The sequence below is a fragment of the Pleuronectes platessa genome, chromosome 10, assembly GCF_947347685.1.
Source record: "Pleuronectes platessa chromosome 10, fPlePla1.1, whole genome shotgun sequence".
Classification (NCBI taxonomy): domain Eukaryota; kingdom Metazoa; phylum Chordata; class Actinopteri; order Pleuronectiformes; family Pleuronectidae; genus Pleuronectes; species Pleuronectes platessa.
Genome location: NC_070635.1, coordinates 4,467,490 through 4,480,256, shown reverse-complemented (window position 1 = coordinate 4,480,256; position 12,767 = coordinate 4,467,490). Strand labels below are relative to the sequence as shown.

Genomic DNA, 12,767 nt, shown 5'->3' with positions numbered 1-12,767 from the left:
TATTGCCCAAATCCCAGGACATGCAGCATCCTGTTACATCCTCTGGGAGACTGAGTTCCTTGACTGTCTTAAGACAAAGGGAACATGTGGCACTCTGGGAGACTGAGTTCACTCCAGAACATGCGGCTTGCCTGTTTCCAGTTTGACTGAAGGGAGGCCTGTGGTTTGCACAAAAACCATGTCCCAACAGTAGTGTTTTGACAACAAGGTGATGTGTAATTGACATCAGTGTGTAATGAAGGAAGTCAGAGTCTAATGCAGATAAGGGAGTGTGAAGTAGTGCCAAACTGGGTCGAGCGATTCGTACATGAAGTGAAGGTTGTGCAAATTGTGCCGAATATTCGCTTTTTGAGTGTTAACAACTGAGAAAACTAATTCCTGTCTCAATCTTGGCCTACAGAACCAGTCTGAACTGGCTCGGACAAACGGCCTTAGTTCTTCTATATAAGATCCTTGCATTTGACTGTTCTCCATCTTCACTGAGATCCCTGTGACTCTCTTTGTTGATCCTTTCTGCAGAAAGCTCCTATTAAAATACACAAAGACAAATATGGTGTTTCAGCCTCTTACACATCACAGTGTGTAAAAGCCTGTCGATGTGCACAGGAAAAACATTTCTCAGCAGTGACTTCCTTAAACGGTTGAGTGTGATAATTGGGGAGTAGACAGAAAAGAAACAAGAGCAGAATTCACTTCAGAGCAGAAACAGAGAGAGAGGGAGAGAGAAAGGTAAAATACAACATTTAACTAATGCTTGACATATATAATGTTCTGAAATGTAAAGGTTTATGTAACCATCTTTGCCACATTCCTGGTGAAGTGAAGGTGTGAGATGTAAATCGATTCAGAGCTGCTGCTTGTTCTCCTAAAAGAGCGACTCAAGGAAAATCTGAACAGGCAGCATCCTTTATTAAGACGATGATTTCGATGGTAGACTGTCCTCTGGTTCCGTTACTGTATGTTCTGTGTCAGGTTCGTTGGAGGAAGAAGAAGAAGAAGAGATGTTTGTTCTCATCTGGGCGACTCTGCTTTTCTCTGTGAGAGTCAGCGATGCTCAGACAGGTATTCACTTTTTATTTTACTTATATGCCAACTTTATAGTTATGAAGAAAATAGGTGGAAATAGTTTGCCATTAAAAAGATTTGCTACTGACAAGGTTTTAATTTGGGATTAGGATTTCAACTATACATTTGTTTTCCAAAGTATTATACGTGTAATATTTGAATTCCTCTGTGTCGAGTTTGTTGACATCATTTCCTATATATATATAAAACTGTGTAAAACTGACAGATTCATATGATCTATTTTTTTCTATCTTTCTTCTTTTTTGGTATATTTTAAAAGTTTGAATAATCTCTCTCCCTGTTTTTCTCTTAATGTTTGCATTAACAGGTTCTTCAGTGTGTGGGAAACAAAGTTGTCCGTTGACAGATTACTGTATCACTCTAGTTGAAGGAGAAATAACAGCGGAGGCCGGACTCTGTGTTGTGATACCATGCTCCTTCACTGTTCCTGAGAATATCAAAGTCTTACATATAGTTTGGTTTAAATGTGACCCGGCTGGACAGAGATGTGGTTATGGAGACATATTTTTCAACAGTAAAACCTTCAGCGATCAGGTTCAGTCGGAGTTTAAAGGACGAGTGTCACTGCTGGAGTCTGATGTGAGCCAGAAAAACTGCAGCATCATCGTCAATGACCTGAAGGAGTCGGACTCTGGAGCATATCGACTCAGAGTTAACACTTTACCGAGTTCAGGTTCATTTTCCAAATTCTTCCAAAGAGCAACTGTCTCTGTTCAAGGTATGAACCATTCTGCTGTATGACATGTTTGGTGTTTTGGGGCCATAGGCTGCAAATAAACATGAACGACACTTCTCCATTTCCTTCCGTTATACAAAATACGTGTTATGCCACGTTGCACTTTTGGTGTCAAAGTTTGCACAGTAGAGATGTTGTGATGTAGAGTGGTGTCAAAGTCCCGTCAGTTCATGGGCTCAACCGATTGTAAGACCAGTTAAGATGTTTCATCCCGTTACAGAGGCTAACACCAAAAAACGTATTAGAAACAAACTTTCTGAAGAATTTGAAATTTAACAAACATCAGTGTGATATGATCTCCTGGAAGTGACGGAAACAGTTCTTGTGAAAAGTTCATTTGAGGTGAAGTTTGAGTTTTTGATCCATGTCCCATTTACTAACATGGAGGTGGCAACCACCAGAGGGTGATCAAGGGAATTTGGCTTCACTTTATTGGAGCTGTCATGTCGTCCATCTTTATTCACAGTCTATGGGTGGGACATAAAGTAATTTTGGCCGTTGTTTAGCTGATACAGATTCCTATCGTTGCCCCATTTAAAAAAATGTGAATGAAGTGAATGATGACGTTCTGATCTGACTCCATTCATGAACTGGTCTCCCATCAGGTCTGAGTCAGAGGCCCACAGTGATGATTCCACCTCTGACTGAAGGACAGCTGACCACACTGACCTGCACTGCTCCTGGTCTCTGCTCTGGATCTGAACCTACATTCACCTGGAGGTGGCGAGGAGGAGGAGAGAGCGACGCTGACCTCAGAGGAAGCATCACGGCCTTCAAAACTGAGAATGTAACTGAGTTCGCTAAGAGACGCAGCTCGACTCTGTCCTTCTCCCCTTCAGCTGAACATCACGGAACCAACATCACCTGCACGGTCCTCTTCCAAGGAAACGTGAGCACAGAGGAGACGGCGACTCTGAGTGTGACCTGTGAGTAGAAACTACTTCATTTCTGAGGGGCTGTATTTTACAAATGGAAACTTTGTGCTTTAACCACATTATATGACAGAGCAGAAATGGAACAGGAACAACTCTGCGGAAAACCACAATCAATGACTTTCTCTATTACAAAGAAGAAAGAGGAACTGCCACTCTCTCTATCTTTAATGTCACAGCAGAGCTCAGGGCTCTTGGTCCCCCCAACTTTTTCTTAGTACTTTAAATCGTATGGGCTGGACTGATGAAGAGGAGTTTAGGAGCTTCAGGAGAGGAGCTCCCTTTACCACAGATTGTTGGATCTTTTGCTCTGCAGAACTTTTACATTTACAAGAAACTTATATAACACAGACTAGAGGGAAGAACAACAATAAAATTATAATGGGCCGTCTTTAAAGAAGATTCTGCTTCCTCTCTACAGACCCGCCCACTGAACCTATACTGTCTATGAGGTCTGAGGTCACAGAAGGTCAGACCATCAGAGTCAGCTGCACTGTTGAAAGTTTCCCACAGTCAACTCTCACCTTGATGAGGATCAACACAAATAATCAGTCTTTCAAAATCGCTGAAAATAATCTTAATTCACGACCCATCAACTCTCTCTCCCACAAGTTTACTGTGACTTCTGCCGTGCCCAGAACACTGAGGGCTAAAAGGACAGTGAGTGGGAGGAGTTGGTGGTGAAATGTGATTGTTTCAGCTGCGGCCTTTTTTTTCAACCAAACAGATCAAACCAAATCTTCCTTTAGACAATCTATCTATAAAAAAGTAGCTTTTCTTATGTATTTTTCAGATGTGAAGGTTCTAAAAAGAAGAAAACATTACTCCACCATGTCAAAAACAACACAGGGTTCTTTTCACTATTGTTTAAATTAATTCATTCATTAAACTTATCCAACATTTCTTTTAACTGAAAACGTCTATTTCAACATGACTAAAGTGGTTGTTGTCATAACTTGATATATTTAAATAGCACTTCACAAAACAACGTAACAAAGTGATTCCCAAATTACAAGAAAATAATAAAAACTAGAACTATGTCAAATTATAGATCAAAGTAAGATAAAAGTATTAGTTTTAGTTTTAAGCTAGTCAGGGTGTTGCAGAGCTTCAGGGTTCTTATTTCTAAAACTCTGTTCCCAAACTTTGTCTTAGTACAAAAGCTTTGTTTATTATTTATCGATATTTAAAGTTTTTTATACTTCAAAAATCTATTTCAGATAGACATTTTGAACAAATCATTCAAAATAACGTTTAGCAAACCTGCTAAAAAATAAGTTAAAAAAAAAGGAACAGTAACATTAAATCAGTGGCTGTAGTTTGCTTCAAAGAGAGATTGTTGAGAAAAAACTTGATAGTTTCACCAGGTGAATCTGAAGCCAGTCTGTTTTATCCTCCCATTTAAAGTTTCACATTCTTCTCAGTCTGGCTTTAAAGATTTGTTGTGTTATTCATTTTTGATCTTTGATGATGTTCAGAAAATGACGTTGTCTTTTCTCCTGAATTTCCCGGCTAGTTTCTCCAAAACACACACACATCACGGAGTCGGCAGAGAAGCAGGAGCTTGACGGGAGGAGCTCCGTGATGCTGAGCTGCTTCAGTCACAGCTTTCCCCCAGTCCAACACTACTCATGGTACAGGAAGAGTCAGGGAGAGGAACAGGATGAACTTGTGTCAGAGCATCAAAACCACACAGTGTACTCAAACCAGTCAGGAGTCTACTACTGCATCGCACAAAATGAAGTAGATCATGCTTTGTCTGATCCCGTCCATCTGTTTGAACGTGAGTGAATTTCAAGGTCTTAAAACTGTGTGTTTTATTGCTCAGGAGACATGTGGGAGGTTTCAGATCATGTTTTCTGGTTGTATGTCCATACGTCCTATGTTTGTGAACGTGACATCTCTAGAAGGTCTTGAGGGAATTTCTTTAAACCTTAAATGTAAATGTTCAGTGTGATTCAGGAATGACATTTTAAGAATGTGGAGGTCAAAGGTTAAGATTGTGTCCTCACAAAACTGTGAATTCACAAAGCATACTTTTGCCTTGTAAAAGCAATACCCACGTAACGCCTTGAGGGAACAAACACACAATTAGACTCAAGGAGTTAGTGATTTGATTTGGCAGTCAAAGGTCAAAGGTCAATGTCACAGTGGCCTCACAAAACACGTATCTTGTCCTCTTGAAAGTAATTTTACAAAACCGCCTTTAGAGAAATTCCTCAACTTTCAATGAGAACTCAAAACTGTGAAGTGATTAGATATCAGTGGTCAAAGGTCACAGTGGCCCGGTGAATCTTGGTTGATGGAGGTAAACAACTACAGAACAGTATTTCTAGTTCAGTCTTAAATAAATATCTGCACAAGGAATAAAGTTTAAACTAATTCTCCATGTTCACAACTCAGTGTCTATATGATGCTCTCTCTCTTCTAACCACAGGAGACTATCTGGAGAACCTGAGGTTCCTCATTGTTGCTCTACTTCTCCTGATGATTATCAGTGTAATTGTGGTAAATTTAAGGTGAATGAATAAGAAGTGCATTTGATCAAATTAAATAAATACATTTCAGAGACGGTCTGGCTTGTTTTACCACATCATGTCCCTCTATGTTTTCAGATACTGGAGGAAATCTGTTCAACAAGGGACAACAAACAATGAATCCCCTTCTGGTTTTTCGGTAATGACAGATTTGTTTGATCTTAAAAATCTATTTCTAATTGACTATTTGTATATTGGAAATCATAGCAAACAGTGATTATGGAGAGTACAGGTATAAGATTCAGGATATTTAAGCCTGTGCCTCATCACTTCTGACCTGTTACAGCTGTAAAACTACTAATTCTTCTAAATACTCTAAATGATGTCATAATTTCAATAATATGTAATCAAATATGTTTTAATGGTGATATTACAAAGCCTCCAAAGTCCCAGAATGTTTTGTTAATTTTATGTTAAGAACACAAGATCCAAGGATCTGAAAAAAAAACAACAACATGTGCACATTAGATTTTAAAATGATAAATAATCTATCATGATATCTCCAACCCCTCAAATTGACCATGTAGAGCTACTGCCTTCCATCTTCTATCATCAGTATTAATCTGGCTCTACAGGCAGATGTGTCTTTTACTGTTCAAGCTGTTGCTTTTCCCTCCTTGTTCTTCCATATCCTGTCCTCACTGTTTGCCCTGTCAGTAGCTGTCTATCAGTACACTTATATCTCAGAATACTGGGGCCATTATTTAAAAGACAACCTGTGCAGCATCCATTTTAGAGCCTGAATGAAGAGATTCAGCTGCTGCTTGATAATCATGTGGTTAGAAGAAACAAAAATCGTCAGAAGATGAAACCTCCCCTTCACCCATTTATTCTGTGCAACAAACAAAACAATTAAATCAAGAAAAATGTCTTCAAGTCCTTAGAGAATCAGATGTGAGTCTTGTATGAACTTTATGTTGACTTACATCCAGAGAGTGTCACACAAATAATCTATAAACTACCTTCACTCTCATCCTAGAATGAACCAGAGAGCCTGCAGGACTATGATGACGTTAGTGATGCAGCTGCACGTGCACCAACATCTCCAACTCTATTGGACGACCACACCAGTGAAGGTGAAGTGGAGCTGAACTTTCCACAGGTGAGATTCACAGCGACGCCCCGACGTCAGACGACCAACAGAGACTCCAGCAGCTCACACCAAGATGAGAGTCTTTACTCTGACGTCAGGATTTGACCCGAGATGTTCTCGTCCTGCTTTTTACAGCTACCTCGGGCCTGAGGAAGTTTATATTCACAATAAGTCATCACAGAGAGTCTGAAGAGTTCATGTGTTAAACCATGTTGCCATTAGGAATATTTTAAAACAAGTTAGCAAGAAGGCACAGAAGTTACATTACTGAGCTAAAATATAATATATCAATATTTAAAACTGTTAATTAAAGGTTCTGGAGAAAATAGTGAACAAAGCTAAATATTTTGAAACTTAAAATGTAAATAATGTGAGTGTAAAATGATTGTATTAATAACTTTTGATATAATCTATATATATATAAATTACATGCAGTTGGACAAGAAATGCTGAGAATCACTGCTGAATGTTTTTTTTTGTGCTTTCCAGTGTTGTGAACTTAATCCAAACCCACACACCTGAAATGTAAATATCCTGTTGCTCAAAATAAAATGAAATATGTTGGAACAAATTATGAACTTTCTTTCTTTGTATTCAACAGCACAGTTATATAACACTAATAGTGCCCTGAGTGGGAACAGTGGGAACACTGGTCCTTCTCTCTCATCATCACCTCCTTTCTGTCTTTCTTTCTTGGGCTTGACTTCAGCCTCTTGTTCCTTCCCAAAGGAAAGTGTGTCTGAAGAAATCTCTTCATTTGAGTCTCAGTGAAGAAACACAACAACCCAGCTCAGATATTTACATTGTTACAGTGCAGAGTAGATTCTGTCCATCAATTCACTGATCGGCCTTGTGTTGTAAGAGTAGAGCTTCAATGTGTTTAAGAGAGTGAGTGGTCAAGAGAGAGAGAGAGAGAGAGAGAGAGAGAGAGAGAGAGAGAGAGAGAGAGAGAGAGAGAGAGAGAGAGAGAGAGAGAGAGAGAGAAAGTATAAAGATGGACAAGGTCAGTTACAGTGTGTTGGAAAACAAATACAACAGCTTCTCTGTTATTTCTCTACTGCTGCAGAAAGTGAAGGGTGTGAACCCTGAAGTGAGAAGCGGCTTCAGCCCGGGAGGAGAACAGACGTCTCCCCTGTACGTCACCGACTCCGGTCTGGAGGTCGAGCAGGAGACGTTAACACTACGTTACCTTGTATATTTACCAGAAGATGATCCACTCCACCTCCTACTCACTCACCCACCGCCCACATACACACATTTTTAAATAATACCGAGGTCCGGACCTGCATGGAGCTGATTAAGTTACTTCAGATGAAGGTATTTGTCTGGGTCATGCTCTCCTGAACAACTAAAGACAGGTGAAGGGTCATAAGTTGTGGAAGGGCAGTCTGTTGGACGACTTGGGCAAAGACCTTCCAGAGATCCGAGCCCAAGCCCTTCTCTTGGCTCTCCCGACGCTCACCTCAGCCCTGGTCACCCAGAAAAAGGAGACCTTCAAAGCTCCACGATGGGCCTCTGCGTCGCTATCTGTTGGGATGTCTGCCGTTCCCGCCCCCCCCGTTGGCTTCTATGGTGGACGCGTGAGTAGCGGTGTGGATCCTGACGAAAGCTCAGTTATCTCTGTGCCTGGATGACAAATCAGTCGAGCGACTGGCCCGGCAGCGAGGCGTGGAACCCCCGAGACTTAAAGGGCTGCGGACCTGTGTGCTGTCAGGGGAGGTTACCAAAGGGGAAGTGAAGCGGCGGCTGGCGGCGGCAGAACAGGACTTGGCCACGGTGTCGTTAAAGCTGGTGGAGATGGCCATGCCCAGACACGTCCATTATGCCAGCCGCTCCTTCACAGCCATGCTGCAAGCTCTGAACTGCGCCATTGATGAAATGGCGGCTGATGCCGAGAAGATCGTGGCTGCAGCTCTCGGGGAGTGAAATGCTTTTCTCTGTGTGAGATGTTTCCTGTTTACGTGTTGTTCACCTGCACTTTTATGGTTATTCATCTCTCCACAAACCCTTTTGATACGTTTTCACATTGTTAGATGAAGTTTTAAATAGAGACACTGTGAATACTATGTGAGCAGGAATTCTCAAAATAAATATGTAGTACTGAAAACTGCTCTGTGTCTGTGAACAAGACTTCACCACAAACAACAACTAATAGAGGAAGTGGGGGGAAGAGCATCTGAGTGCAGATACTGTGAGAAGCTGCAAACTCTATCACTGTAATCAGAACAACTTCAAGAAGCTGGTTTCTGGTTTGCATGACAGGGGATGATAATCATTTCTTTGCATCCCCTTTCAAAGTGTGAACACTTCCTTTTTCTGTAAAGTCTCATTCTCGGAGTGAGGCTGTGTGTGACAGACTGATACAAGTGGGTCCTCTGAGGTAAGAACAAGCTTCTATGGTTATTTATCTCCTCATGATGTTAATCTACTAGAGTAAAATAAAGTGTTTCAGAAGTTGTATTTACAGTAGATACACTAAAATTTATAATAATTTAAAACTCTTTTCTTCCAGTCAGTTGAAAAACTTTTTTCCAAATGAAAACTCAAACATCGGTTTCAGACGTCGTAGTTCCCTGAAGACTGAGATGAACCCAAAGAACCAGATATGACTTTTTAAACTGTATATTTCAGACTAAAGGTTCAAAAATGTAAATGTAATGAATACACTGTTATTTTCCAGTCGACATATTGTATATGTGTTCTTTGGGTTCTTTGAATAAAAGTTAGTCGGACAAGTAGCTAATGTCAAATAAAATTAAAAAAGAAAACAGAAAATAAACAATATGTTGTATATTCAGCTTGAACATGGTTATATAAAATGATGGCATGTTACTGTTGTAAATTCAGCTAACGGAGCTTTCTAATATGTGTATATCCTATGCGGACATGCTTCCTCCTAAGTTTTGAGTTTGAGGTATTCGTCCCCCTCTGGGGAATGATCTTTGACCTATCATATGTTATCTTGCCTGCTAAGGGAGGAGCAAAGATGTGGGGGTTGACTTCAAACTTATAGTAACTAAAAACATGTGCAAATTTAGACATAGACCCTATGTGCTACGTCATTTTATCTATAGTTCTGTGGTAAACAACTCCTCTATAAAAGGGCTTGCCTGGCGGAGGCGAGCCAGATTTTCACTATCTGGCCTTTGTGAATTCTCCGGGCATACCATGGAGCCCGTCTGACCTGTGAAACTTCTGTGTAATAAATTCTGTTATGCTGCAAGTTCTGGGTCCGCGTCTCCTCTCTTCAAACACCAACTTCGACAAGACACTGCTGCTTCAAAGATACGACAAATACTTTAGTTATTAAAGGAAAAAAGAAACTGAACTCTGGGATTAACAAAAACACTTAATTTCCTTGAATAAATGATTAATTCTGCATAGAGGTGAGGTGAATTTTGTGTTTTCAAACCACAAGTTCACAACCATTTTGACATGAGGAACAAAACAAAGACAACTCTAACTGTCAGTAAAAGAAATGAAAAGAGGAAGAAGGAAATTCTGACACAAGCTGAAAAATAACTTATAATCACACGTTTTACAGTAAATAGAGAAAGTTATGTGATCTTAAGATGTTTTTATCCACTTTTAATTTTTAATTTGTTTCAGAAATCCAGTTGTAGTCCCACATGAGATGGAGGCTCAGACAGTCACGTGGTTGGTTTTTCTGGCCCTAATAAAACGTAAGGATTTTATTTTTCCATTTTGAAAATGAAGTTGGTGTTTTTTTTTCCAACATTTGCATTAAAGATTAACTGACTTCTCCACTTGTGTTTTCACCGACAGATGTTTCTACAAGTGACTATGGAAGTCCCGTTAAATGTATGTACAATACAAATCTGAATATGGAAATATGTTTCAGAATATACATAAAATTACAATCAGGACACAAATGTGTCCTTCCTGCCCGAGGACCAAGGCTCCTCCGGGTGGAAATATAATTATTAACCTAACGTACATGAAAAATGGATGTTTGAACAGACAGAATGAATCTTTGAGATCATTTTAGTTGATGTGTATTTTGACTTTTTAGTTTGGTTCATGTCCCATTTACAAAAATTCATGAGGTGAGATTTATACTGCAATCAGGCACCAGGTGGCGATCTAGACACTTTGACTTCACTTTTAGTCGATGGTTTGAACTCTTCAAGATCAGTTATGACTCTAGAGCAGTTTGGCACAAAAAGATTCACTCTTCATAGTTTCACAATCAATTTGGCTACAAAAATCTGTCATAGAAGAATAAATAAACGAACAGAAAACTAGACCTACGTAAAATCAGTGAATGAAGAAAGATAAAAGTTTGTTTTCACCTATTGACTCAGTCTGCTGTATGTCCTCGTTCAGGCTGTTTCAGAGCCTCAGGGCTCTTGTTTCAAAAGCTTTGTCCCCCAACTTTGTCCTTTTGTACAATAATTCATATCAGCTGAACTGATGAAGAGGAGTTAAGGAGCTTCAGGAGAGGAGTTCCCTTTACCACTGATTGTTGGATATTTTGCTCTGCAGGACTTTTACATTTACAAGAAACATATGTAACACAGACTAGAGGGAAGAAAAACAATAAAATCATAAAGTGCCTTCTTTAAAGAAGATTCTGCTTCCTCTCTACAGACCCGCCCACTGAACCTATACTGTCTATGAGGTCTGAGGTCACAGAAGGTCAGACCATCACCATCAACTGCACTGTTGAAAGTTTCCCACAGTCAACTCTCACCTTGATGAGGACCTACCCAAATCCTCAGGCTTTAATAATGACTGAAGAAAATCTGTATTCACGACCCATCAACTCTCTCTACCACACGTTTACTGTGACTTCAGCCGACGCTGGCTGGTACTTCTGCCGTGCCAAGAACACTGAGGGCTCAAAGGACAGCGAGCAGAAGAAGTTGGTTGTGAAATGTGAGTGTTTCAGCAGCGGCTTTATGTTTTAAACAAACAAATCAGACAAAATCTTCCATAAAAAAAAATCTTCTCATGTATTTTCTCAGTGATCCATTTTTTTCATTAATTTTTACTTCTGATAATTGAAACAACAGCACCTCAGGAATTTATAACCGAAAGTATTTAAATCTCAGGGCTCTTGTTTCAAAAGCTTTGTCCCCAAACTTTGTCTTCATGTATAGATTTAATTTGAATTCTGAACTAAAATCTTCTGCATAGTATTCACAATATTACATTCGTTAACATGTGACACCGATGCCAATCCTGCCCCGATGACTTACTTCAGCTGCTACTTTTTTTTCATCCAAACAAATCAAACCAGAATGTTCCTATAAAAAAACTATCATTGCAAAAGTAAATTGTTCACATGTATTATTTCTGTGGTCCAGTTTTTTTTCATGAATTATTTCTTCTGACCGTTGAAACAATAGCACCTGAGAAATTAATGACCTAAAGTACTTAAATCTCTGTAATTCTTCCATCAGACTAAAGTATAATTCTATTAAATTGAAGCCATCTGACTTTAAGCAGTTATATGTGTTCTTATAGTATAATTTGTGGTGTAATTGTGTAATGCAATGTATTGTTTTGACAGGTTTGCATGTTTTTGTTCTCCCTTTGATAAATTAGTCCACTAACTATAAATCTACAATGAATTCAACCCTGATGAAATAAAAAAACAATTTTATTCAGGGTCATTCTATGTTATAAAGACCATTATATTGGACAGTGGTTAAATCTGACAGTTCTCTGTTTTCTATATTTTTGGTTACTGCAGACAGTCCCAACCATGTGACAGTTCAAGCCAATCCTGGTCTTGATGTGAAGGAAAATGTGTCGTTGACACTGAGCTGTTCTGCCGAGTCCAACCCACCAGTGAGCTCTGTCACCTGGAGGAAGACGACTGATGGGAGAGAGGAAATCATCCAACAGACTCAGACTCAGACCTTCAGGGTGAATTCAGCCAGTCCCTCTGACAGTGGACTGTACAGCTGTGAAGCCACCAATGACATTGGAAGTGGAAAGTCACAGCCAGCTGAGGTTAAAGTCAGATGTGAGTAGAATGATGCACTTGTGATGGTGAATGGATAAACAAGGAGGATATATTCTACATTACTGTGTATAAAGTAAATACTGATCAGACGTGCTGGTTCTAAAAAGAAGAAAACATTATTCCACTATGTCAAAAACAACACAGGGTTCTTTTAACTATGGTGTAAATTAATTAATTCATTAAACTTATCCAACATTTCTCTGAAATGAAAACATCTATTTCAACATGACTAAAGTGGCCTGTTGTCATAACTTGATTTATTTAAATAGCACTTCTCAAAACAACGTTACAAAGTGCTTCCCAAATAACCAAAAAGGCAAAACACATCAAAATATGAATATGAATTTTAAAACAAATTAAAAATCGCTCATAAAAGAATAAATAAAAT

The 12,767-nt window shown here is 39.3% G+C and overlaps 1 protein-coding gene and 1 long non-coding RNA gene across 2 annotated transcripts; both read left to right on the top strand.

Annotated features, from left to right (window-relative positions):
• The first annotated feature begins 732 nt into the window (after window positions 1-732).
• On the top strand, window positions 733-2,756 carry LOC128449181 (sialic acid-binding Ig-like lectin 12). Its single transcript, XM_053432234.1, has 3 exons — window positions 733-1,062; window positions 1,394-1,804; window positions 2,428-2,756. The coding sequence occupies exons 1-3, from the start codon at window positions 1,002-1,004 to the stop codon at window positions 2,754-2,756; spliced, it is 801 nt and encodes a 266-aa protein (XP_053288209.1). The 5' UTR covers window positions 733-1,001.
• A 5,977-nt stretch (window positions 2,757-8,733) lies between these two features.
• LOC128450075 (uncharacterized) lies at window positions 8,734-10,290 on the top strand. Its single transcript, XR_008339942.1, has 3 exons — window positions 8,734-8,764; window positions 9,994-10,067; window positions 10,171-10,290. It is a non-coding gene; the product is annotated as an uncharacterized LOC128450075 (long non-coding RNA).
• The last annotated feature ends 2,477 nt before the right edge of the window (window positions 10,291-12,767 follow it).